Below are 27164 nucleotides of genomic sequence, written 5' to 3' on the forward strand. Positions count from 1 at the left end.
CTTTCTTTGAGATGTGTGGAGAACGTGATTGGAGTCCACCTGTGGTAAACTGAACTGACTGGACACCATTTAGAAAGGTGGTCCCACAATTCAAACAGCATGTTGGGACAAGAAGCAAGCCATGAAGTCTAAGGAACTCCCTGTGGACCTCCATGGTAAAACTGTGGTGAGGCTGAGATCAGGACAAGGGGATAAAACCATCTCTAAAGATCTGAGTATCCCTAGAAGCACAGTGCCCTCAATAACTGTGAAATGGGAGAAGGTTGGAGCCACTAGGACCTATCCTAGAGTTGGTCATCCAGACAACACTTAATAACCGAGTCAAGAGGTCCTTGGTGAGGGAGGTGGCCAAAAACTTAATGGTCACTCTAACTGAGCTTCAGAAGTCATCTATGATAATGGCCACCCAATGCTTGCTTTCTGACTGACACAGGCAATGCCAGGCCTCTCTTTATCACCATCCCTTACAGTATACTGGTCTCTTTTCCAGGTAAGGGAACACCATGCTGGCCGGGATACCAGTCTATCCTTGAAAATATACACGGGTGGGCAAAAGTAGGTTTACAGTTGTGAGTATGCGGGGCCGACACATTTCAGCACTTACGAGGGTACCCAAGTGCACTGTGCCATTGGGAGATTCTTTTGAGTTAATAAAGTTAATAAAGCTATTATAATAGTCATAACCTGTATGTCTTTTTCCATATGAACAACTCTAACCCTTCTTTTGCCCACCCCTGTATATGTATGTATAAATACTGGTCTACACGGATTTATTTTATTGCCCGTTTTTTGGTCTTTACAATGGTCTTTACTGTGCTGTGGAGATCTTTTTAGCACCTTAGAAATGTTCTAATCCTTTTTCCCCTAATCAGTGCTTCTCAATAACGTAATCCGGGATTTGCTTTGAATGTTCCTTTGTCTTCATGGTAGAGTTTTTCTTTTTAGATTCTGAACTTCCCGTTTAAAGAACGTCACAGAGGCAGCCATTCAGTACACACTGTGAGGTGTTTTTTTAATTTTCTAAGATATGCGCACATAATCAGGATTTGATCTTCATTTAAACGGTATCTTTTGTTATAGAAGAAATAACAGAAAAAATGAAAAACAATGATCATTTTATTTAGCAATAATTTATTCAATGAAAAATCAATAGATATTCCAGCTTTGGAGAAAGTAAGCCGTTAACTAGAGCCATCCAGCACTCTCTGACATTGACTGGAAGAAAGAATTTCCCACTCCTCCATGTGGAATCTGTTCAGCTGTGCTGACATTTGAGGGGTGTCTTAAATACAAAACCCGTGACATCGTTTACTCCTGATTCCAATGTAAGTACTCGCGCTAGTCTATGCAAATCACGAAATATCGCCATCCAATCAATGCACAGCATCCGTTTTTTAAGCTCTGGGGAACTTCTCTAGCATGGCAGGGACCAACGTGAAGGGTATAATCATGAAGTCGCAGCAGAGGTTGATATTTGTGGAATTCTTTTCTTTTTAATTTTATTGATTTTATTGTAATCATTCCATACAAATAGATCAATTTTTACATAAAATAGGATTGAAAACAAATCAACCCCCACCCCTGAGAAAGAGAGGATGGCCAACGGAGTAAAACTTAAAGCTAGTAAAAATAAATAAATTGATGAGTTTAATAAGCGGATAAAGATAAATGGAGAAGAAAAATAAATGGGAAGAGAATCTGCTTCCTCAGTGCTTTAAAAGCTTATTCTAAAAAATTATTGATTAGATCCTGCCAGGGTTTGAAAAAGTTCTGCACAGATCCTCTAAGTGAGAATTTAATTTTTTCCAATTTCAAATAATATAAAATATCAGTTACCCACTGACTTACAAGGGGAGAGTTAGGGTTCTTCCAGTTTATCAAAATAAGTCTGCGTGCCAATAGTGTAGTAAAGGCAATGACAGTTTGTTTGTCCTTCTCCACTTTAAGCCCCCTCAGTGAGCCCACCACACACAGCTGTTAATGGGTTAGGAGGGATTGTGACACCAAGGCTGTCTGAAAGGCATTTAAACATTTTGGTCCAGAATGATGTTAATTTAGTGCAGGCCCAAAACATGTGACCTGTGAGGCTGGGACTTGACTGCAGTGTTCGCAGGTTGGATCTTTCCCTGGAAACATTTTGGAGAGTTTTAGGCGAGACAGATGTGCTCGATGATATAATTTTGAGTTGAATAATTGTATGCTTTGTGCATATGGAGCTCGAGTGAAGTCTCTACATTGCTATTTTCCACTCCTTTTTCTGATATATTGACTAAGAGATCTTTTTCCCATTGTCCTCTTGAAAGGGAGGGACTGTAAAATAATTTTATATATTGCAGAGATGGTGTCTGAATCCTCGAAACTGAGCAATATTTTTTCCAGCATAGAGGAAGGTGGGAGATGAGGAAAATCGGGCAGGTTCTGTTTAACAAAGTTTCTAATTTGAAGATAGAGAAAGAAATGTGTTGCTGGAAAGTTCAATTTGGAATGTAATTGTTCATAGGATGCAAAGATGTTGTCTATATAAAGATCCCTAAGCAATGTAATCCCAAATATTTTCCAGATATTAAAAACTGCATATGTTTGTGAGGGTTGAAAGAGGTGGTTCTCATGCAGAGGTGCCATACATAAAAGATTCTTCATCTTAAAATGCTTCCTACATTGGGTTCATATTCTGAGTGAGTGAAGTACAATTGGGTTATTAGTATATTGGCGATAACTTGCATTTATTGGGGCAAAAAGCAGGGAATATAAAGAACTAGTGCAGGATTTTATTTCTTTTGCACACCAAGCCTGTGTATGTTCATCTATTTGTGTCCAGGTTTTTATAGTTTGTATGTTTGCTGCCCAGTAATAAAACTGAAAGTTAGGTAGAGCCATGCCACCATCTGCCTTAGGTCTTGTAGGGTCGCTCTTTGGATACGTGGATTTTTTAAGTTCCAAATAAATGAGGTTATGGTTGAATCTAGTTGCTTAAAAAATGATTTGTTGATAATATTTATAAATAAATGTTGATTGATTGATTGATTGATTGATGTACAGTGCATCCGGAAAGTACTCACAGCGCATCACTTTTTCCACATTTTGTTAAGTTACAGCCTTATTCCAAAATGGATTAAATTCACAACACCCCATAATGACAATGTGAAAAAAGTTTACTTGAGGTTTTTGCAAATTTATTAAAAATAAAAAAATTGAGAAATCACCTGTACATAAGTATTCACAGCCTTTGCTCAATACTTTGTTGATGCACCTTTTGCAGCAATTACAGCCTCAAGTCTTTTTGAATATGATGCCACAAGCTTGGCACACCTATCCTTGGCCAGTTTCGCCCATTCCTCTTTGCAGCACCTCTCAAGCTCCATCAGGTTGGATTGGAAGCGTCGGTGCACAGCCATTTTAAGATCTCTCCAGAGATGTTCAATCACATTCAAGTCTGGGCTCTGGCTGAGCCATTCAAGCACATTCACAGAGTTGTCCTGAAGCCACTCCTTTGATATCTTGGCTGTGTGCTTATGGTCGTTGTCCTGCTGAAAGATGAACCATCGCCCCAGTCTGAGGTCAAGAGCGCTCTGGAGCAGGTTTTCATCCAGGATGTCTCTGTACATTGCTGCAGTCATCTTTCTCTTTATCCTGACTAGTCTCCCAGTTCCTGCCACTGCAAACCATCCCCACAGCATGAGGCTGCCACCACCATGTTTCACTGTAGGGATGGTATTGGCCTGGTGATGAGCGGTGCCTGGTTTCCTCCAAACGTGACGCCTGGCATTCACACCAAAGAGTTCAATCTTTGTCTCATCAGACCAGAGAATTTTGTTTCTCATGGTCTGAGAGTCCTTCAGGTGCCTTTTGGCAAACTCCAGGCGGGCTGCCATGTGCCTTTTACTAAGGAGTGGCTTTCGTCTGGCCACTCTACCATACAGGCCTGATTGGTGGATTGCTGCAGAGATGGTTGTCCTTCTGGAAGGTTCTCCTCTCTCCACAGAAGACCTCTGGAGCTCTGACAGAGTGACCATCAGGTTCTTGGTCACCTCCTTAAATAAGGCCCTTCTCCTACGATCACTCAGTTTAGATGGCCGGCCAGCTCTAGGAAGAGTCCTGGTGGTTTCGAACCTCTTCCACTTATGGATGATGGAGGCCACTGTGCTCATTGGGACCTTCAAAGCAGCAGAACATTTTCTGTAACCTTCCCCAGATTTGTGCCTCGAGACAATCCTGTCTCGGAGGTCTACAGACAATTCCTTTGACTTCATGCTTGGTTTGTGCTCTGACATGAACTGTCAACTGTGGGACCTTCTATAGACAGGTGTGTGCCTTTCCAAATCATGTCCAATCAACTGAATTTACCACAGGTGGACTCCAATTAAGCTGCAGAAACATCTCAAGGATGATCAGGGGAAACAGGATGCACCTGAGCTCAATTTTGAGCTTCATGTCAAAGGCTGTGAATACTTATGTACATGTGCTTTCTCAGTTTTTTTATTTTTACTAAATTTGCAAAAACCTCAAGTAAACTTTTTTCACATTGTCATTATGGGGTGTTGTGTATAGAATTCTGAGGAAAAAAATGAATTCAATCCATTTTGGAATAAGGCTGTAACATAACAAAATGTGGAAAAAGTGATGCGCTGTGAATACTTTCTGGATGCATTGTATATTGGGATGTTTTAAAATAAAAAGAGAAGCTTAGGGAGGATATTCATCTTAACAATGTTAATTCTTTCAGCTAGAGTGAGAAGAAGGGTTGACCATCTATGCAAGTCTTGCTTCATTTTTTCCATACAGACGGCGAAATTTTGTTGATAAAGAGCTTTATGTTTACTTGTGATATTTACTCCTAGGTATTTAAAATGATCTGTAATAATAAAAGGGAAGGTGTCCAATCTAATATTGTATGCTTGAGAATTCACTGGAAAGAGCACACTTTTATTCAAATTAATTCTGAGACCAGAAATCTTTTGAAATTACGTAAGTGCTTTTAGGACTGCAAGCACAGCATTTTGTGGGTCTGATGTATACAGTACCATATCATCTGCATGTACTGTAGATACATTTTTTGTTCAAGTCCTTCTCTAATCCCCTTTATCTGATAAGCAATTCGACATTGAACTGCCAGTGGTTCAATGGCGATTGCAAAAAGTAGTGGTAACAGGGAGCATCTTTGTTTGGTACCACATTCTAGTTTAAAGTAGTCTGAACAAATGTTGTTAATACAAACTGAAGCTTCTGGATTGGTATACAGTAGTTTTTCTCTAATGCAGTGAAAATTTATTTCCATTCAATCATGTCAAATGCTTTTTCTGCATCCAACAATAATAATATCTCCGGGATGTTTGACTTTGCAGGTGAATATATTACATTAAACAGGTGTTGAAGATTGGAAGCTAAGTGTCGGCCTTTAATAAATCCAGTTTGATCTTGTGATATTACCGAAAGCAGCAATTTCTTCATCCTTCTAGCTAGAACTTTGGAGAGTATTTTAACATCATTATTCAGAAGTGAAATTGGTCTGTATGATGTACATTGTAATAAGTCCTTATTTTGTTTAGGAAAGACAGTGATTAATGTTTAAATGGTAGAATTCGATTGTCTCTAGCTTCTGTAAATGTTGCTAATAAGAGGGGAGCTAGCCGAGTGCAGAATTTTTTTCTAAAATTCGACAGAGTAGCCATCAGGGCCTGCTGCTTTCCCACTCTGAAGTGACTTTATAGCATCAAGTAATTCTGATAGCGCCAGAGGTTTATCCAATTCCTCTGCACTAAGAGTATCTATTTGTGGTATCTGTAATGTATCCAGAAATGCATCAGATTGTGTCTTGTCTTCTTTAAACTCAGTAGAATATAAGGATTTATAGTAGTCTCTATATATGTGTGCATTTTATTTTTATGGTCATTGATTTTATCTCCGTTCGAGTTGGTGATTGCTGGGATTGCATTGCAAACGTCTTGCTTGTGGATTTGTTGAGCTAAGAGCTTATTAGCTTTCTCTCCGTGTTCATAATAGTGATGTCTGGATTTATAAATGAGTTGTTCACTTTCTTTGATTGCTAAGAGGTTGAGCTCTGAATGCAGAGCCTGCCGTTTCCTATGAAGAGCCTCACTTGGACACCTGGCATGTTCTAGTAATTTCGCTGGTTAGCTCTGATATCTTATTGGTTTCTAATTTATTTCTGATTTGTTATAAATTCTGTACAGTTCTCATCTGCTAATAGAAGTGGATTAAGACACCATCTGAGAGATGAGTATGTGGGGCATAATGATTTTAGCTCCAATGGTCGGAAATAACAATAGTGTTGTACTTGCAAGATTTAATCATGGGCAAGAAATTATTATCTATAAAGAAATAATCAATTCTTGAGTAGCAATGATGCACTTCTGAGTAGAAGGAATATGTTCTTGAGCTTGGGTTTAGAAACCTCCAGGGGTCTGATAAGTCACTTAAAAACCGTGTACTGTAATTGTCTTTGCAGTGTTAGATGTCATCACCCCTGTGACAGGAGACCTATTTATGAGTGGATTTAAAACACAATTAAAGTCCCCTGCCTTATAATTTTATGAGTGTTCACATTGGGAATGGATGCAAATACATTTTGCATGAATTTCCTATCATCGACATTGGGTGCATAAACATTTATCAAAATCACTTAACAATTAAATAAATTACCCATGACAATCACAAATCTCCCTTCAGGATCAGATACTACATCTGATGCTACAAAATGAGACTGTTCTATGTAGGAGAATTCCCACACCTCTAGTTTTCTTTGTAAAGCTGGAATGGAACATTTGGCCAGTCGAGTCATTTTGCAGCCAGAATTGATCCTTGCTTAGTAAGTGGGTGTCCTGTAAAAATACTATTTAAGCGTTTAGACTTGTTAGGTGAGAGAATACTTTCTTTCTCTTTAATTCGTAATTCAGGCCTTTAACATTCCAGCTCACAAGGTTAACTGTCCCATCATGGAGACATTGATTCTGAATTTTTTATGTCATTTTGTAGTCTTAACTGGAAGTGAGACAGCTTTAACCTTAATTTCCAATTTTCCCAGTCTATTGTTACGATGGTAATTATAATTATAGGAATTAAAAGGATAGATTAGATATAGCTTGCTCTCTTTCTCTCCCCCCCCCCTTAATTTTTGCCTCCCCATATGAGGCTGGACCCCAACTTCACAAAGTCCCAGTCCTCTAACATATCTAGAGACAGAGTACATCCAAGACAAAACAAGCCCCCCAGCAGCAGCATTTGAGGATTAAAAAGTAGAGATATCTATTGCCGATAAAGTCTAAATACTGTAAACATAAAATATAATCTTCAACAGTCTTGAAATATTAAGATAGTAAACCCAGGGAATACTGTTAAAAAGTGGCGCTGGATAAGCATAGTAAACCCTAATGCAATAATAACAATAACAATAAACCAAGGGTATGATGTTAAACAGTCTCCTTTAGAATAGTAAAAAAAAAAACTACTTAGTTTCTTCAAGACATATATGCGTATAAATGTCATTAAAACATAAACAGAAAGTGGCCAAGAAAAGAAAAGGATGTATAATTATGGCACCAGTATCATTGCAAGGGGATCAGACAGCAGGTAATATCTTCTTGCCATGCCATGACAGGATGCGACACTCACTATTGTATTTCAGAAAAGTGTTGGGATCAACTTTCTTAACTCCTTTTCTGCTTCCTCCGTGGTGGAGAAGATGTAATATTTGTCTTGAATATCCACTTTCAGTTTGGCAGGATACAAGAGGCTGTATCTGAAATCGGCTTTCCGTAACCGCTGTTTAATGCTGTAAAAAGCGGGACGTTTAGCAGCTGTTGAGGGTGAGAAATCAGGGAAAATACGAATGTGGTTATTTTCAAATACAGTGATCCCTCGCTAAATCGCGCTTCGACTTTTGCGGATTTTAAATGTAAGCATATCTAAATATATATCACGGATTTTTCGCTGGTTCGCAGATTTCTGCAGACAGTGGGTCTTTTAATTTATGGTCCATGCTTCCTCAGTTTGTTTGCCCAGTTGATTTCATACAAGGGACGCTATTGGCGGATGGCTTAGAACCCTACCCAATCGGAGCATGTATTACGTATTAACTAAATCTCCTCAATGATATACGATATGCTTCCTGCGCGGTGCTTGATTGTTTGCTTTTCTCTGTCTCTCTCACTCTCACTGCGCCTGATGGAGGGGGTGTGAGCAGAGGGGCTGTTTGCACAAAGGCTGTTTGCACAGAGGATACGGACGCTCCTCTAAAAAAATGCTGCTTTATCGCGGAGCTTCAGCATACTTAAAAGCCCAAAAGCACGTATTGATTTTTTGATTGTTTGTTTTTCTCTTTCTCTTTCTCTGACATTCTCTGCTCCTGACACGCATTCTTTGAAGAGGAAGATATGTTTGTATTCTTTTAATTGTGAGAAAGAACTGTCATTTCTGTTTGTCATGGAGCACAGTTTAAACTTTTGACTAAAGGGTGTTATTTCATGTCTAAAGGGCTCTAATAATGTTAACAGTGTGGGAGAGTTTATAAGGGCTTAAAATATATAAAAATAACCATACAAACATATGGTTTCTACTTCGCGGATTTTCACCTATCTGGAACGCAACCCCCGCGATTGAGGAGGGATTACTGTATAATCTCTTGTTTCTGTCTGAGAAGTGACATTACATTAATCTTAAATTGTAATCTCTCGAAGCGAACAGAGTCCTAGGTTTAAAGGTATTTGATCTGCGTATGCCATGAGCTGCTGCTATCTCGGTATCTGATTTAAAGTCCTCTCCAATTATTTTTGAGAATAGTTTAGCTACGAGTTTCACTGGGTTTAGACTTTCACGATTCTCAGGTAGACCTTCGATTTTAATATTATTCCTTCTGCATCTATCTTCCAGAGCCTTAAGTCTGTCTCAGAGTTTTTTGCATTTGGAATTTGCAGCTGTAGCTTTTCCATCAGCAGTAGATATTCAGCTGTTTCAATTTGAGTCGTGAAGGTCTGCTTAACGTCTTCCAGTTGATCAGCAAGTGCTCTCAGTTTGAACGCATTTTCCTGAATGTGTTCCCCCATTTTTCCCAGCATACCTTTAAAGGCTGCATCAAAGCTATTGTGACCTGCATCACTCACACCTTTGCTCCCATTTTCGCTCTCGACTAGAGATGATGCAGTGGAGTGGGGACCTGGGAAGTATGTGCTTTCACCTGCCTGTTCCAGGTCAGTCTCTGAAAGGCCATACCTTGCACTTGCACTTGAGCCTGATGCCTGTCTAGACTTGGGTGTAGCTTTAGGTTTCTTTTCCATTTCTTTCTGACCCCCTTTCTTGTTACTCATGTTTATATACTGTAGTAGAAACTCCTTGGGTTGGGTAAATACAGGATACCTTGGGATAGTAAGAAAGTTGAGATAAAGCCGCTGCTAACATCCATCTCCTTAAATGGACAAGACCATTTCCTTATTTGTGGAGTTCTGATTCTCGTTTTGATAATCTTTATTAATACCCAAAGGGAAATTATCTTTTCACATGATCTTTGAAGGTCAGAGTGCAGGGTCAGCCATTGTACAGCACCCCTGGTTAAGGGCCTGGCAGAGTCAGATCCCTCCTGGAAGTAACAGGATGTGAACCGGTGACGTTCAGAGCACCGACTCTGCCCATAATGCAAGTCAATTGGAGAGATGCTTATACTTCGAATTAAATCAGTAATTGTTCATTTTTACTTTGTGTGGTATGGCATGTCCGAAACTTGGTAATCAGGAGACCGGTTTTTAATAAATAAATAAATAAATAATGGATATTCTCTCACCGAGGAGTGGAGTATGTGCAAGGGATCTGCTGGTAAGACAGCTCATCTCCGGGTTGCTGTGAGGCGGTCTGCCATTCTTGTTTTGCCTTGCTGGCACATGCAGGTGGTCTGAATGTTGCATTATCGGCTCAGGGTGGCCATCAGGCTTGCTGGGATAAGCTCGCTCACGCCCCTACCATGGATTAGGAAGATGGATGAATGGAGTCCTGCCTTTCACTATCTATCTATCTATCTATCTATCTATCTATCTATCTATCTATCTATCTATCTATCTATCTGTCTCTTGCATGGGAGGCAGTGTGCCCCCCTACAGTGGCCTGCATAGCTCAAGGTTGGTGCGCCTGTTCCCACCACTGTATGATCGTGACAGAAACACATACTGTAGTCTAATAGGACTCACCTTAGATAAATATGGAAAGAATGGACCCACTGACATGAAGCTGAGTGGGATAACATCCATCCTTTTATCCATTTTCTTCCTCTTATCCAGAGGCAGCAGTCTAAGCAATATAATCTGTCCTGAGTCTACTCAAAGGTCTCCTTTGGTTTGGACAGGCCCCAAACACCCCCTCAGGGTGGCATCCTTATCAAATGCTCAAGCCACCTCAACTGGCCCCGTTCAACCCTAAGGAGTAGCAGCTCTACTCTGAGCTCCTCCTGATTGTCTGCACTTCTCACCTTATCCCTAAGCCTGAGCCCAGACTTATTTCTGCAGTCTTGCCTGTTCAGACTCTACCCAAAGCTCATGACCATACGCAAGGTTAGTAAGGTAGATTGATGAGTAAATCAAGAGCTTCTCCTTTAGACTCAGACCTGAAAGCTATAATTAAATGTAAATGCATGTTCCCATCCTGCCTCGTTTGTGTTCTGTGGTCATTTACATTTGCCCTCTTTCATTGGCTGTCTTAGTGGAACGGCATGAGTGCAAAGAGCATTAGGATGCTAGTGTGTCAATCCTCAGTGTTCCCAGCCTGCTCCCTAACTGCTCAGTATCTAATGTGACTCTTTCACTATGTGTAGTAAATTAATAATGTATATAGACACGCTTTTGATGGGAAGTTGGCCGGATAAAGGATGTGGGATGTTCTGAAGCCCCATGAGTTAGATTTATGCCAGAAATAATGCTAAATCTTAGTAAAATAAAATGAACTCACTAACCAAAATCCCAATGAGAGAAAAAAAAGAAAAAGAAACAACACGGCTATAGCCATGGAAAGCCAAAAGCTTTAATTCCAGTTCCTTCACATGAGGGATATTTCTGTTGGCTTTAGATTTGATGACAGAATGGCACTGCTTGTTTGAAGTTTCAGTTTCTAGTAAATTAAACTTCCCAAGGCTCTCATGGATGTCCTAGGAGAGCACAGATACTGTAGAAAGGCCGATGCATGTCGCTGAGTCCATTTTTAATTTGTCTTTTAGGTTTTGCAGATGCTCTATTTTGGAATCTCCCTTATCCTTGACATCTACACATCACTTCAGAAACATCCTAAGGCCGGAATGCTGACTTCAAGTAAAGACATTCTCTTTTCTGTCCTCGCCTTCCCCGTAGGCTCGGTAAGTACCAAGAAGTTCTACTCGTGTGACGTTGTGAACACAGATTTTGAAGAACGTGTCATCATCCTGAAAGGCATGGGTGAAGCATATCAGCACTTCCACCTGAACGCATGTAATTTATTCATTGATCCCTTAAAGCCATTTATACCCAAACAAGGTTATGGGACGTCAGAGACAATTTCAACCAAAAAGTAGGAATCAAACCTTTGATGGGGTGTCAGTGCACAATCGAGGCCAGCACATCGGCAAAAGAAAGAGTCACTCGCTTAGCTGCTAATACAGAAATGAGGTGAGCACGTCGGCAAAACAAATCCTAGGAGAGAGATACCCAGAGTAGTTCCTTTCAATTACCTGACATCTCTACATTTTTTTCTGACGATTTCAATAGATTCTAGGACCTCGGGCTTTTTACAGCACAAGCTTACACAGCTAGTATAATATATAAATGTCTACGCGTGGAAGTGTGTGTGTCTGTCTGTCTGCCCGGCCCAGAAGTGCGAGGCTACAGCTTGAAGCTCAAAGAGCTGGCAAGACGGCCCCAAGTTAACAAGTCAGAAGAAAAAAGAATTACGAGGCTACAGCATGAAGCTGAAAGAAAGCGACTTCGTCATCGGGGGGCGAACACGCCAGTTAAACGAAACCGCCGAGAAAAGAGAGCCTCGCTTAACTGCTAATACACAACCGATACGAATGATTGATTGAAGCGCCACAATCTATGGTTTCTAAGGGCCCGGGCTTTTTACAGCATGGGCTTACACAGCTAGTTATATTATATTATATTATGCAGTATGGCCCACGAAAAATGTCCCGCCTCCAAAGAGGCGACTTCAGTCTCATCTACCACCGGATAGGTGATTGCAGTCATGTCACCTGCCTTGTTTCCTTGCTGTCCGAGCCCTGGAAATCACTTTTGTGGTACAAACACGACCATTGTTACTTCAAGCAAGATGGTGCGACTTGCCATACTTCTACTGCTACTATTCGGGAGCATTTCCCTGATGAAAGGAATATTAGCAAGGGTATATGGCCACCACGATCGTCTGACTTAACAATGTGTGACCATTTTTGGTGGCGTCATTTAAACGACTGCGTGTATGAGACAAATCTATGGACTGTAAATGAACTGAAGTTCAACATTGAAAATGCGATACAGAGAATCGATCCCACGATGTTGCAAAGAGTGCATGTGACATGAGCATGCTGAAACAGGCAGAGATGTATTGCCGCACAAGGAGATCACTTTCAGCATCTTCTGTAAATGTGAGTACCAAATGTGATCATTTTTCTCTTCACCACGTAATGCAGTCGTTTTGGTGGAGGTGGGGCACTTTTTATATTATACTATTGTGGACCACCAGGGGGCGTACCGCACCCCAAACCCCGACACAGACAGGGCGAGACACAAGCTCAATACAGCGACCCGTTTTATTCAGGTTGGGAAGCATATTTCTTTTGCTTCCCACTTCACAGCGCAGTACAAAATCACCAACGGATATAACACACAGTCCTTTTCTTCCTCTCTCTTCTTCCTTTCTCTTCTTCGCCTCTACTCCTCCTCGCAAGCTTTGTCCTCCACCTCCTGACTCTGGTTCACTTCTTTGAGGTCAGTTGCGTCCTTTTATATTGGTTAACTGGGAAGTGCTTCTGCTCTTCCGCCCACGTGGTCTGCAAGCACTTCATGTGTCATGCCATATGTTTCTTCCACAGTGTGACGATGTGGGTTCTGGCTCCACACTCCCATTGCTATTTGGAAGCCTTAAACCCAACACCGTCGATAATGAAACCGAGTGAGCTAGTCAGTGGAGGCAAATAAACAATTCGAGCAAGGGGTGGTGCAAAAAGTGCAATAGTGCTTTTATTTAAAACTGTCCATCAAAACAAAACAGTGTTCCATAAATAGTGCAGTAGTTTCAAATTCAATAAATAATCCAATAAAAGAACGTGGAAGTAAAACCAATAAATAGAAAAAAAAAAACAATCCTTAAAAACCAGAGGTTAAAATCTTCTCATGAAAGCAGTCTTTAAAACAACCAACAAGCTCAGTGCTTCTTTTAACATGTGACTCCCCTGCATCTCCCTGTCCAGGCTTCTCAACAGGGGAGCCACTCTCTATGCAGCTGCCCTCCTACAACACACTCTCGAGACTGGAGACCTCCCGATCCCTGGCTCCGGTATGGCACTCATCCTAGCCTCGGAGACTTGATTACCCCAATGGCCAGGACGCACACATTGGGGACTCCAACCACCAAGCCTCCCGACTTCCGCTGCCTTTCCACGGCCTCTCTGCGGCCAGTCGCCTTCCCTTGGTCACTCCCGCTACATAATCGCTCAGCGGGAGCGACATCTAACTCACACGCCTGGGTGTAGGCCCAACACCCCAGGCCCTCGCAGCTGTCCGTGACTCGTCGCCGCTCTCTCCCTTTTCACCGACCTGCTTCCTCTCCTGCTCCCGGTAACCTCCGTCCTCTCTCCTTTCCTTTCTCTCTCTCTCATCTCGATTTTTTTTCCCCCTCCTCCACAACCGACTAGCGCTTCTTTTAAAAACAGCGAGGGGCCACAGCAGCCTATTAGCCACGGGAGCAATCACGGATGTGGGCAGTTCCTCACCTGTGCACTCGGTGAGAAACGCCCACATCGCCGACTACGCTTGCTACAACAACGCCCCCTCTCACGAAGTCGCCTCGGGTGCGGCGATTATTTATTTAAAAATGGCCTTTACTCAACGAGCTGTGGACCCATAACACCACACACAGCACCCCCTGATGGCACCCACGGTACCCAACAGGGCTGTGATATCAAACTCCAATTTACATGGTGTTCTGTGGGAATCCGGGGTACCGCTTTTAACCAGGGGAGTTGCCATGTAGCATTTTGGGGGAGGCAGTGCCCTAAAGCAGCCACCGGGTTGGCCTGCCAGCCGTCCCTTACAATTATCTGCCCGCGTAGTAGTGAAACAGAACAGTGAGGAGGGTCCTACCAGGCTCCCTACTCCTGACGTCATGCTTCCCCCTCCCCTCGGCCCACAGCCTCTCTCTCAGATTAGCACAAATATATCGGTTCTGCAAGTGAACTATGATTCTTAGCACGATGAGAGAAGTCGCAAAATTAACCAGAATGTTCAAGCAAATTATAGAAAAGAATCTGATCTAAATCTGTTAAATAGTTTGCTCGTGAAAAGTGGACAGACATACAGACAGACAGACGGATGTTGGATATTATATTAGATTATGAAATGTTTCCAGAAGTTTACAATGGATGAATACTTTAGGTGGCACGGTGGCGCAGTGGTAGTGCTGCCTCGCAGTTAGGATACCCGGGTTCGCTTCCGGGTCCTCCCTGCGTGGAGTTTGCATGTTCTCCCCGCGTCTGCGTGGGTTTCCTCCCACAGTCGAAAGACATGCAGGTTAGGTGCATTGCTGATCCTAAATTGTCCGTAGTGTGTGCTGTGTGTGTGTCTGCCCTGCGGTGAGCTGGCGCCCTGCTCGGGGTTTGTTCATTGCCTTGTGCCCTGTGTTGGCTGGGATTGGCTCCAGCAGACCCCCATGACCCTGTGTTATGATATAGCCGGTTGGATAATGGATGGATGAATGAATACTTTAGATTAGGTACAGCAAAAAGATCAAGTGGAGTATGTCAGATTGGCTGATTGTTCTCATTGCCTTTTATTCTGCTGGCACTTCCAGGCAGGTGGCACAAGTGCATTGAGAAGGGTGGAGACGACATTGAGAAATGACATAATCAGTTTTGTTAAGGTTCGTTCCATTTTCTATTAAATCCCATTTTCTAACTTTAACTTGACTCCCCCTCGTAGTAACATGTGGTCTGTATACCGTAAACACTACAGTAAGTGCTGGCATGGCATGTTTGCCACATCTAGACAGACAGTAATGTTATCTTTCTTGCGTCATTCATTTAGATGTACAGTGAGATGCTAGGTGCTGTGCAGTCTCGTCCAGGATTCGGCTGTACAGGTGTTGGTGTCGTTCGACACATTTTCTATTTTGGGTGTACTGAAAACTGAAAATGACATCTCATGTTGTCTTCTTTAATGACACTTATCACCTCCTTTTAACTGTATGATGGCAGACCATTTAGTCCATCCATCCATCTATTATCTTAACCCAGTAGTCCAGGACAGGGTCACGGGGTATCTGAAGCCTATCCCAGCAGTCACTGGGCACAAACTAGGAACAACACCTGGACTAGGCACCAGTCACACCATTTAGTTTGAATCCATATTTTAGAGTTAGTGTTTTCGTGGCCATAGCTGCCATTTCTTTCAATCTCACCTTGACTGCAGCGGTCCCGCTGTAACTGAGAGCGACAGACATCACGTACAGCCGGCAGCAGCGCGTCATCCACTTTTTACAACTAGCCCAGTGATGTCTTTGAACGCTAAAATATAATGTGGTTTTATAGAAAGGTGTTTCCTTTGCAACAAGTTATGTGCGCCTGACACATGTTTATGTGTTTAGCTGAGACCATTTCCGGAGATTCTTCAGCCATAGACAGTTTATTCATCGTGACCACAGGGTGCTGTCTGTTGGAGCAGATTAACAAATGCACTGTAACCCTTTGCTGTTTAAATGGCCGTTTCTACTCAGAGCTCCACTATCGTGAGGCATTGGATTGGTTTAGAAAATTTCAACCTGAGTAAACCATCTATTTGTTCCCACCCGCACTTAGGCCAAATTCACTCATGGGTGTCCCCAGACCATCTGGCTCTGCAAGATTAGGGTGTCGTAGTTTAGGGGCCAACTCCCTTCCTGTGCTCTGGCCATTGTGAAAAGATGCATGCAATGCAGGGGGCAGCTGCCCATATACTTGAAGCAGGCTGCCAAAGATGAGGGTTTGGTTCAATAAATGAAAAGGTCTTGACAGACATCAATCCAAAACAGAACAGTCCAAACAGAGAAAACATGGTGGTTTCAAAGTCGGGCAGGGGAAAGGACATCATTCTGGTAGGAACTGGACAGGATGTCTCCTGGGCCAGAACTGGAAGTGATGTCATCAAGTCCAGGCAGAATTTCCCGTGGTTGGTCTGGAGATGTGCTCTGCCACCCCCTGGACTGGCATGGAATTGTCCCTTTTTGAGCCCTTCAGCTGAATCCCATGTGTGAGACACCATATATGGTCTGATGTTCTCGAACCTTTAAACAATAAGCATTCCACTTGTGGTCGTGGGTTTGGGTAAAGTGTTTCTTTTGTCTTTTGTCCCCCAAAGCTGTGATTAATTAACTCAGATGACCCCAAGTTCCTCTTTTAACTTGTTCTGAATCGTTACACGGTGAGCAGAGATAGCAAGCAAATTCGCATTATACACCGACTAAAACGTTACTGGGCAAAGTTTTGTTTTAAACCTTAAAGTTTTTCTCCAATGCAAACTTTATCACGTATAAGAATACCAGCAACATAGCCTTTCAATATAAAGGCAAACACACCAAACAATTGTTCAAGTCAATCCCCATATCATTATTATGAAGTGTTACATATTATATTATCTATACATATAATGCCAGTAATGGCGCACTGCACAATAACATGCAGATGAATACACTTGACTTGAGCGTTCCTAGTTTTCATCAGAAGTTGATGCGCTTGCTGTTTCCTGAGCAGCTCTTCTTTTCTCCACCCAAGTGGCTCGCTTCATCTTTTCGTTCGTTGGCATCTTTTCGCGTTGAAACTGATTAAGTCAGTGTTTGTGTTGCAATTACTTAGCACATTTTCCTTACTTTTTCACTTAAGCTGGCACTTAAGTCTTCAATCTGCCTCAAGAACGATTTAAGATATGAAGCGGTAGGGGAAGTGATGGCGAAGGTGGTAGGGATAAGAACGGCGGCTCTGATGGCCAATGCCAAGAGTAGATTCAACAAACAAGAGGAATGACCTTGGAGTTCAATCAGAAGGCAGAGTGTGGACGTCACATAATATATGTAAATTTCAGGTCAATAGGTCAAGCAGTTTGTGAGCTACAAGTGATTTAAAATCCTGGACAGACAAACGAACACGGTAGCGTATTCTATTCTATTCTATTATATTACAGAGTTTTCCCAACTTTTGTGGTCTCACAACCCTGTTTTTGTCATACCAGTGTGTTTGCAACCCATCAGGAGGAGGGTCCACCTCCATGAATTTAGTGCGAGGGAGCAGAGCTGAGTGTCTGAGCAGAGGGAGTGAAGTGATCCCCCTTGGTGAGCTGAGCATGATCAGGGGGCTGACGATCCTCTGCGATCACCAGAGTGTCAAGAGTGTTAGATGAATCAAGCATGACCATCAGTGCTTTTTCTGATTGGTGAATCGGGGAGGTCGCACTGCATGATCCACCTGTGATACTGCCGTCGTGAATTGAGTGGGATAATCGGAACAATGTGGTAGTTTTGTCTGGGGTGGGCCGCCCGCCACCCACTTGCAACGCCACCATGGCCCACAGGTTGGGAAACGCTGTTGTGTTATATTGTATTACATCATACCATTCTCAAACCCGCTTCATCCATCTCATCATCATCCTGGGGACAGTGTACACAAGGCAGGAAATATCCCTAGATGAGAACCAGCTCAATGCCAGGCCCACTCACACACAGCCCCACATTCACACTCCCATAACCACCAAGTTAATCAGGGGCTGCAAGTCTTTGTGGATGTAGAAGGAAGACATAAGAACTCAATGGAAAACCCACAGTGAGAAAACATGCAGATTACAAACAGAAATAAAAACTGGGTGTGGGGTTCAAACCTGAGACGTGGGGTCTGTGAGACTGCAGTGGTAACACTAAATGCTGTGCCACTATGCCACCCTTACCTTTATATATTATATTATTCTATTCCATCCCCATCTAGTGCAAATTTAGCATTGCCAATTCACCTAACCTGCTATTATATTATATTATATTATATTATATTATATTATATTATATTATATTATATTATATTATATTATATTATATTATTATATTATATTATATTATATGCTACTGTGGTTATTCATTTGTCTGTCCATGGTTTTAAATCACCTGTAGCTCGCAAACTGTTTGACCTATTGACCTGAAATTTGGCACAAATATACTACGTGATGTCTACTATCTGCTTTCGGGGTGATGATTGACCTACAAGGTTATTCTGCTTTTTATTTTTATTTTATTTTATTCTAGAATCAACTCTCAGCAGCGGCCAGCAGGGCATACGTATGGCACCGTTCTCATCCCTACCACCTTCGCCGTCACTTCCTCTACCTCTTCATATTTTAAATCATTCTTGAGGCAGATTGAAGGCACTTAAGTGAAAAATTAAGGAAAACGTAAGTAACTAATTGCAACTGACTTAATCAGTTTTAACGAGAAAAGTTGACAACGAAAGAAGAGAAGCAGCGGGCCGCTAGGGTGGAGAAAAGAGGAGCTGCTCAGGAAACAGCAAGCGCATCAACCTCTGAGCAAACGAATGGTAAACGTACAGAGAAAGAGGATGAAAACTATAAGTTAAGTGTATTCACTGTATGTTATCGTGCAGTGTGCCATTACTGGTTATATTATATTATATCGCTATATATATATAAAATCCAATGTCTATCTGTCTGTCTGTAGGCTTAAAGGATTTAGATCTTTTTTTCCTATAATCTGCTTGAACATTCCGGTTGATATTGCGACTTCTCTCATCGCGCTAAGAATCACAGTTCACTTGCAGGAGTGATATAGACGCACTAACCTGAGAGAGAGGTTGTGGGCCGAGGGGAGGAGGAAGCGTGACGTCAGGAGTAGGGAGCCAGGCAGGGCCCTCCTCGCTGTCCTAATTCACTTCTACATGGGTGAAGCTGCGGGAGATGGCTAGTTATATTATAATAATGTATATATTATATTATATTCGCTGTTCCCTGCAGCTCCACCCACATAGTAGTGAACAAACTTTAATAATCAATAAACAAACAGGTATACAGAGGCGAGGTACGCTCCAAAACGTGTCGACAAGTAGACCAACTTGAATGGAGGCTGGCATGTGAGTGAGGAGGGCCCCACCGCCTCTCTCTCAGATTAGCGTGGACATATCGCTCCTGCAAGCGAACTATGATACATAGCACAATGAGAGAAGTCACAAAATCAACCAGAACATTCAAATTACAGAAAAAACCCAATCTAAATCTGTTAAGTAGATCTCTTGTGAAAAGCGAACAGACATACAGATGTTGGATTTTATATACTGTATATAGAGATTATATTATATTTTATTATATTACATTCAAGCCCAGTCTCTGTCAACATTTGAAAGCCCATAATCCCGCATTACCCAAAGGCCTCTCTGGGCTTTTCTTGGGGCTCTCTGGTAAAGACATGCATGTTAGATTGCCGGTGATCTCTGAATTTTACCGCTATGTTATGTTTAATGTAGTGTATCACATTCACTAAATCCCCAGATTTTTCGCTTGCTGTTAATATTACCAGCTACTCGATTTATAGACTCTCTTCCAAACCCCATTGTCTCATCTCCTAAGCAGACGATAAGACTTAACAAGATAACGACACAAGTAAATCTTCTTTGGGCCTTGTAGGTTTCTCTCGCTCAGTATAAATCAGTGCAGCTTTTGTTTCATTTATGAGATTCCCAGGCCTCTCCTCCTGCTTTTCCAAGGTCATCTGGCTAAAATTGGAGTAAATAAGTTTCAGTAACCTGAAGATTATTTTACATTATTCCTTATTGTAGTTTAATTGTAGTTTTATTCAATAATACGAAAGCTCCACTTTATGTAGGTGAGTATTTTTACAGCTATATCAGATGTTTTAGGTTTATATTCAGCTCACTTGATTCCCTTAGATAAGTCATTTTCTTAATGTTAAGAATGAAAAAGGCTTAGCAAACTGCTCTGTGCTTCCACCTGAAGAAGTCGGCCTCCTCAGTTTCTAATGCCAGCCTGCTGTGGACTGAGTGGAGATTACACCTTATATGCTTAGGTGGGGATTTCTCCAATTTTCCATTTTTCCTTCCACATCCCAAAGGTGGACACACAAAGCAAACTGGGGATCCTAAATGGGTCTCATTGGGTGTGTGTGAGTGGGCTCTGCAGTGGGCTTCTTCCTCATCTAAGGCTGGTGCTGCTTTGCAGAAAAGGACAAAGGTGATATGTTCAGAAATTCATATTTCATTCTTTTATTTCAGTTTGTGGTTACAATCTTTTGGATGATATTCCTCTATGACAGAGAACTCGTTTATACAAAGGAAATGGACCGAATCATTCCATCATGGCTGAACCACTCTCTGGTAAGTACATGTAGCTGTTTATGGAAAGTCCTGGAAAGAAAAAGAAGCACAACTGAGCATAAAATTACAGAAAATTCACATGCATTGATAGATGCAATGTAGTCAGGTTTTTGGCAATACTCAGTTTACCTCTGAGACCTGATTAAATGTTTGTGTGTCACTGAGCCTCCAATGCATGTGGCTTTGCTGTGAAGCTGTTTTTGGTAAAGTTTAAAATGCTCTTAAAACAGTTCTTTAAAAACTATGTTTGCTAGGCTGTGTTTCTTAGTGGTGACACAGATAGATAGAAAAGGCACTATATATTACATAGATAGATAGATAGATATGAAAGGCACTATATAATAGATAGATATGAAAGGCACTATATAATAGATAGATATGAAAGGCACTATATAATAGATAGATAGATAGATAGATAGATAGATAGATAGATAGATATGAAAGGCACTATATAATAGATAGATAGATAGATAGATAGATAGATAGATAGATAGATAGATAGATAGATATGAAAGGCACTATATAATAGATAGATAGATAGATAGATAGATAGATAGATAGATAGATAGATAGATAGATAGATAGATAGATATGAAAGGCACTATATAATAGATAGATAGATAGATAGATAGATAGATAGATAGATAGATATGAAAGGCACTATATAATAGATAGATAGATAGATAGATATGAAAGGCACTATATGATAGATAGATAGATAGATAGATAGATAGATAGATAGATAGATAGATAGATATGAAAGGCACTATATAATAGATAGATAGATATATATGAAAGGCACTATATAATAGATAGATAGATATGAAAGGCACTATATAATAGATAGATAGATAGATATGAAAGGGACTATATAACAGATAGATAGATAGATAGATAGATATGAAAGGCACTATATAACAGACTAGCTGCATGTGGTCGTCAGGACCAAAACAAACCCAGAGACTCCTTGGCAGCTTTATTATATTTGTGAACTTGGAGAGGCGTCCTCTAACTCTTAAGAATTAATCAGGGCAGAGGACGTGGACTCACCTTTTGCCCCACTGGCTTTTGTAAGAAGACACTGGTAATGCCATATCTTAGCCGTATCGCTGGCATATCAGTCCTATTAATCTCGGTCTCGAGAAAATCCCTCCAGATAGACAATGTTTTTAGGGAAATCTTCAAGCCTTGCCCTCCGTTTCTGAGGTGTTTCACTTGCATGTTGTTGAGCCACTGTGTTTCCTCCTTTCGATGTTGCGTCTCTTCATCTGTGACATTAGCACGACGTCGTTGTCGCACGGCGGCGTTTCCCACACACGGGTCTTTCATAGTGACAAGTGAGGCGTGTGCATGCGCCATCTAGTGGCTGTGGTTGAGCGTGAGCAGAGCGGACTGCTCCCCCCTCCACACACACACACACAAGTCTTTCGTTTATAAGTCTAATAGCTAGCTAGACAAATAGCACTCTATTAGTTTCAGGGGAAAATTTGGCTTAATAAATAAATACTGAGTTTAAAAAATTAAAAGCAGTAGTAAGCGGCTGAGAATAGTTTCAGAACGTACATTAATTTATTTATCTCTTCAATTTGTACTTATCTCATATAGCTCTTCTCAAGCTATTGATCCATGCATTTATTCTTTGGTTCATGTTTTTTCAAAGCGATTCAATGTATTGCTCTCATCCTTATTACCCGATGATCCTTCTAAAAGACAAATCTCATTCTCAATCGGAGTCGCTTCAGGACTGCAGGCCGGCCAATGGCGTACCCGCTTACTCAGCCAACTCGACAGGTGTGCACCTGTGGCTATGATGTTTATTGCAAAACTCTACCGACCCATAAATTATTTGCCTTTTGTGCTTTTATGCAGCATTCACGCTTTCTAAAATGTCATTTAGATGCATGCAACAAGCGCCATGGAAAGCAACTCCTCTATGTCCGCTATCATGAAATATGACTTTTAATCAGGCAGTGAGCAGGATCCAATCAGGGAAGGGCGGTGTTATAAGTAGGAACAAATCAGAGCACCAATAGAGTCTGCGTTTTCAAAAGGCAATGATTTGATTTTAGTTTTGTTAAGTTTGACTTGATTGTATGGAATGTTATATGCTTTTAATAAATTCAAAAACAAAAACAAGTCAATGTTTTTACTCGTCCACATCACAAAGCCGAGCTGGCGTCTTCAGAATTCAGCGGCTCTGGTGAGCTTTTTCAAATGTCGGTGTTCTGACGAAACATCCTACGAAACATCCTACCCATCGAAATGAGCTACTCACTAATACTACGCATGCGCAGACCAAATTTTTTACAGTTTTCTGCATAGGTATTTACTGTCAACATTTTATAAGTTGTATATTTTGCATGCGTGACTTTTAATCTTGTACAGGCCATTGTATCCTTGCAAGGCTGTGTCTCTTTCGGGCATTAAATGATGCATATAGAATAAATTGAGAAATGTTAGCATTTCCATAAATTTGATAGACGACTTCTAAATACAACATGTTAAATGATGATATGGTATAACGTTATAAGTTTAATGTTACAACTTACATTAAACGGATGGGTGTAACATATACGGTGTATATACCGTATCTGCCATTTAAATAAACTACGGTAGGATACTTCGACAGGTAAGACAAATCGTCAGAACACCGGCATTTTTAGAAGAACACAATTCAGGACAGCATTGCTAAAAATGTACACTTTTAGCCATCCACATCGCATTGCTGAGCTGGCATTTTCAGAAGTGTATGTCTCTGGAGAGCATTTTCAAATCTAAATGTTTGGAGGTTGAAAATACCGAACTATTGTAAATGAAAGCCTCGATGTTAGAATCGCTCCTAATAGCTCCATTAGTGGTGATAACTGGTGTACTCTCATTAAAGTGCGATTATAAGAGCCGATGCCACATTACCAGCACGCAGAGTTAGAAGAATCCCAGGCCACCTTCTATAATTCAGTGGGTAAGCGACGTTCTACTTGATCTCAAATTAGGGAAAAAAAAAAAGAAATTCTCTCTGAGAAGACATATCGGACTTTTTTACGACATGATTCAGTATTACTCTTATTATCGAATAAGCATATTGGGCGTGTAATTGGTCCCCTTTAAAACTAACACTAATATCTGAATTCTTAAACAAAAATGTGGTAGTGTGGACACGATTTTTGTTTGCCCATCTTGTAGTATTTGGGACGGGGGTCTCCAGCTGTCACTTTAAATACAAAAGCACGCGCAGTCCCAATGAGGCTCCACGGGGCAATTTCAAAATACTGCTCTCCACATAATGCAATGCCGACAAACGGACAGAAACAGATATATTGGCAAATATTTCGTTTCACTGAGAGCAAATGGTAATTGCTTTCATTTTTGCCAGTCAGTAATTGTGTTCTGTGTCTGTGAAAAGTGTAAAATGTAATTGATTTCTTATAGCGCTCCACTGCACGCGCTTGCCTCAATAATGCTTTTTTAATTACTTAGCCCAGAGTGCCATTCGCTAGCAGAAACGACTGAATATGCAAATCCTGACACATCCCAGAAAATAAAATCGGGAGTGGTCTCCCCTCGACTTTCTCCTATACTCAGATATGGGGATGGCTATTTGAGGAGTAAACCATAAGAAAATGATTATATTTTTATAATATGTACATTAAAGAGCCATCAATAACAAGTCAAATCAAATTAATACTACTGTATATTAAACAATTATTATAAAAGTAAAGTTGAATAAATCGCACTCTGCAACTGCATGAATAAAGGTAAAGTACCACTTCCGGTTAACGGAAATAGCCCAAAAGTTGACAAAAATCTACGTTTTGTACCAAATACGTGTATGCAAAATTTGGTTGACCTAAGTGACAGTGAACTCAAGTTATCGTGTTTATTCACACACACACACACAGACATAATTCCAAAAATGGCATTTTCGGTTTTATCAAATTCTTGATATCGAATTTTTGGAGAATTCCTTTACTTTCCCTATACTCAGTATAAGAGAAAGTAAAAAAGAAATGTAGAGTGTATTTAGGATAAGAGACCACAGGTGGCAGCACTGAGTCTCAAAAGGCAGCAAGCAAAGCCATCATGTCCTGTCATTTTCTAACCTGCCTGACAGAACCACCCAGCCTGACACAGACAGACACAGGAGGCACAAACCACAAGTTTTCATTTTTCTTCGTTCGTGGAGAACGTGTTCCCCGTTCCCACGAGCCCACAGCACAGTCCAAGCACAAACCAATGCTCTTTCTTTCCTCCTCCACTACTTCGGTCAAGCTTCGTCTTCCTCCTCCCGACTCTGGCTCCCCGAGTAGTGGCTGCTGGCTCCCTTTATAAGGCTCCTGGTGGACGAACTGCCCATAACGGCTCAACAGCTCCTGCTGCAGCACCCCCTTTTCAGCCTGCAGATCCCAACAGGGCTGCACCAAACTCCAACTACCATGAAGTGCTGTGAGGCACCGCTGCAAAACCCAAGGGGGTTGCCATCTAGTGTCCCGGGGGAGGTAACACTCAGGGCAAGAGCCCTGGCCGCATGCTACACCAGACAAGTGCTGCTTCTGTGCGGGGCTGCTGCCTATCCCAGGTAGCACGGGACACAAACCCTGGACAGGATGCCAGTCCATCTCAGGGCAAACACACACCCAACTAGGGCCCATTGAGTGTTGCCAGTCCACCTAAGCTGCATGTCTTTGGACTGTGAGAGGAAACCCACACAGATAAAGGGGAGAACATGCAAACTCCATGCAGAGAGGGCCCCGGGACGTGAACCCTAGTGTGTCGTTACTGCGAGGCAGCAGCTCTACCACCGCGCTACCATGCTGCCTCAAAGCCAACACAATTAAATAATGACAAATAAAGCTTAATAATACTTATACAGCTCTTTTCTAAATACTCTGAATGCTTTACATAGATGATGGGGAGCCACATCAGCACCACCAACGTGAAACCTTTTAAAAATGTTTAATCCTCCTGACTCAGTGGGACTTCATGTACAGCATAGCATCCACCTGGATGATGTTATGGCAGCCATTCCTGCGCCAGTACGCCCATTAGGTGGTGAATGACTGAGAGAGACAGTTAGTCAGTAAGAGACTGGGGATGATGAGGGGGCCAGAAAAATGGAGGAGGCTGTGATGGGCAAATTAGCCAGGACATTGGGGGGACATCCTACTCTTGTCTGAAACGTCACCAGGGATCTCTAATGGCCGCAGCGAGTCAGGGCTTTGGTTTTACACCCACATAGCATCTCTTTATGAAAAGCATGCGAGTTTGGAAGCGTGTTCCATACGTATCAGCAATGGGTTTAGCCGAAAAGAATTCACATCTTTGATGTGCTTAAGATTAGTGAGTTGCTGAAGCCTTTTAAAAATGTGTAATCCTCCTGAAGCCGTGGCACTTTGTGTACAGTGCCAAGTTTGGCATCTTTCAAGAGAAATGGTGGCGTGAGATGTCTTCTTGTCACTTTCACCTTCACGCAGTGGCCTGACCCCTTTGGTGAAAACGAGTGCTCCTCTAATTTGTAAAGGCACCAGACCAGCCATTAAAGTCCTCATTGTGACAAAATGATTTTGTCCGTCATCTAAATCCACTATTCGAGTTCAAGACGGTAGAAGCTCCTGACTTAGCAGCAAAGGGAGCGATGCAGGAACCATCATGCCAGCTCAGGGCACACATGAGCAACCACGCCTGGCCAGTTCACAGCTGCCATGCACAATACCGTAGGCTTTTTTTTTTTTTGTCATTTTCCATTTCTCCAAGTTGTAGGTTTAGTTCTTTGGTCCATCCTCCTTTTTCTGGACTCTTCCTCGAGGGCACTCTGTACCCACACCGTGATGAGAAGATCAGAGGCGGCCTTAGGGGTGGGCGGAGCCTAGAGTTGACCAGCCCAAACGCGGGCCCGGTTACGTCAAACGCTGTTACTGGTATGTGTGAACTGTATAAACTTGCACAATAATTTGATAAAAATAGCGTTAACATACACCGGATTTTCTCATTACAATATTCAGGTAAATTTTTGCAAGATAACTTTATCAAAATATAATGATATCTCTCTATTATATAAAAAAATCCCGAGACGAGACTCTTCAGGGAGATAATTTCAATTCCTGCGAGACGAGACTTTTTGCCAAGAGATTTTGACAAGTCCCGCCCTCTTTTCAACCATTTACAACCACGCCCACGGTCCGTCCCACTCATCTCTCATTCGTGTGAATGCTATGGTCAGGCAGTTCTTGTGCTCTCAGCTCTTATAAATTTTTTACGTTTTCCTCATTTTTATACAAGACATACAATCTATTCGTTTCCATTTATGTAGTCCTTTTCTGCACGATAATTTTATACGTTGTAGATGAAACGCCAACGACTAAGCAAAGAAGAAAGGGCAGCACATTGAAAAGTTGGAGAGAAAAGAATTCAAAAAAGAACAACAATAATAATCTAAGTGCAAATTCGGAAAATAAGGAAAGTAATAATCAGCCCGGACTAGGGAATCCATTCCTGGACGGGGTTATCCGTTCCCGGGAATTCAGGAATCCCTCATTTCATTCCCGGGAATCCTGGGCACCCGGGGATGACACAGTGCACG

General features: G+C 41.6%; 1 protein-coding gene across 1 annotated transcript in view; it reads left to right on the top strand.

Annotated features, from left to right (window-relative positions):
• The window catches only part of LOC120515897 (androgen-dependent TFPI-regulating protein-like), a 53331-nt gene that overhangs the window by 5843 nt on the left and 20324 nt on the right, over window positions 1–27164 (top strand). Inside the window, exons 2-3 of the mRNA XM_039737257.1 lie at window positions 11210–11344; window positions 20486–20587. Of these exons, the coding sequence (XP_039593191.1) occupies window positions 11210–11344; window positions 20486–20587 (237 nt within the window). The remainder of the gene's footprint in view (window positions 1–11209; window positions 11345–20485; window positions 20588–27164) is intronic.

Source organism: Polypterus senegalus, chromosome 15 (genome assembly GCF_016835505.1).
Source record: "Polypterus senegalus isolate Bchr_013 chromosome 15, ASM1683550v1, whole genome shotgun sequence".
Lineage (NCBI taxonomy): Eukaryota > Metazoa > Chordata > Cladistia > Polypteriformes > Polypteridae > Polypterus > Polypterus senegalus.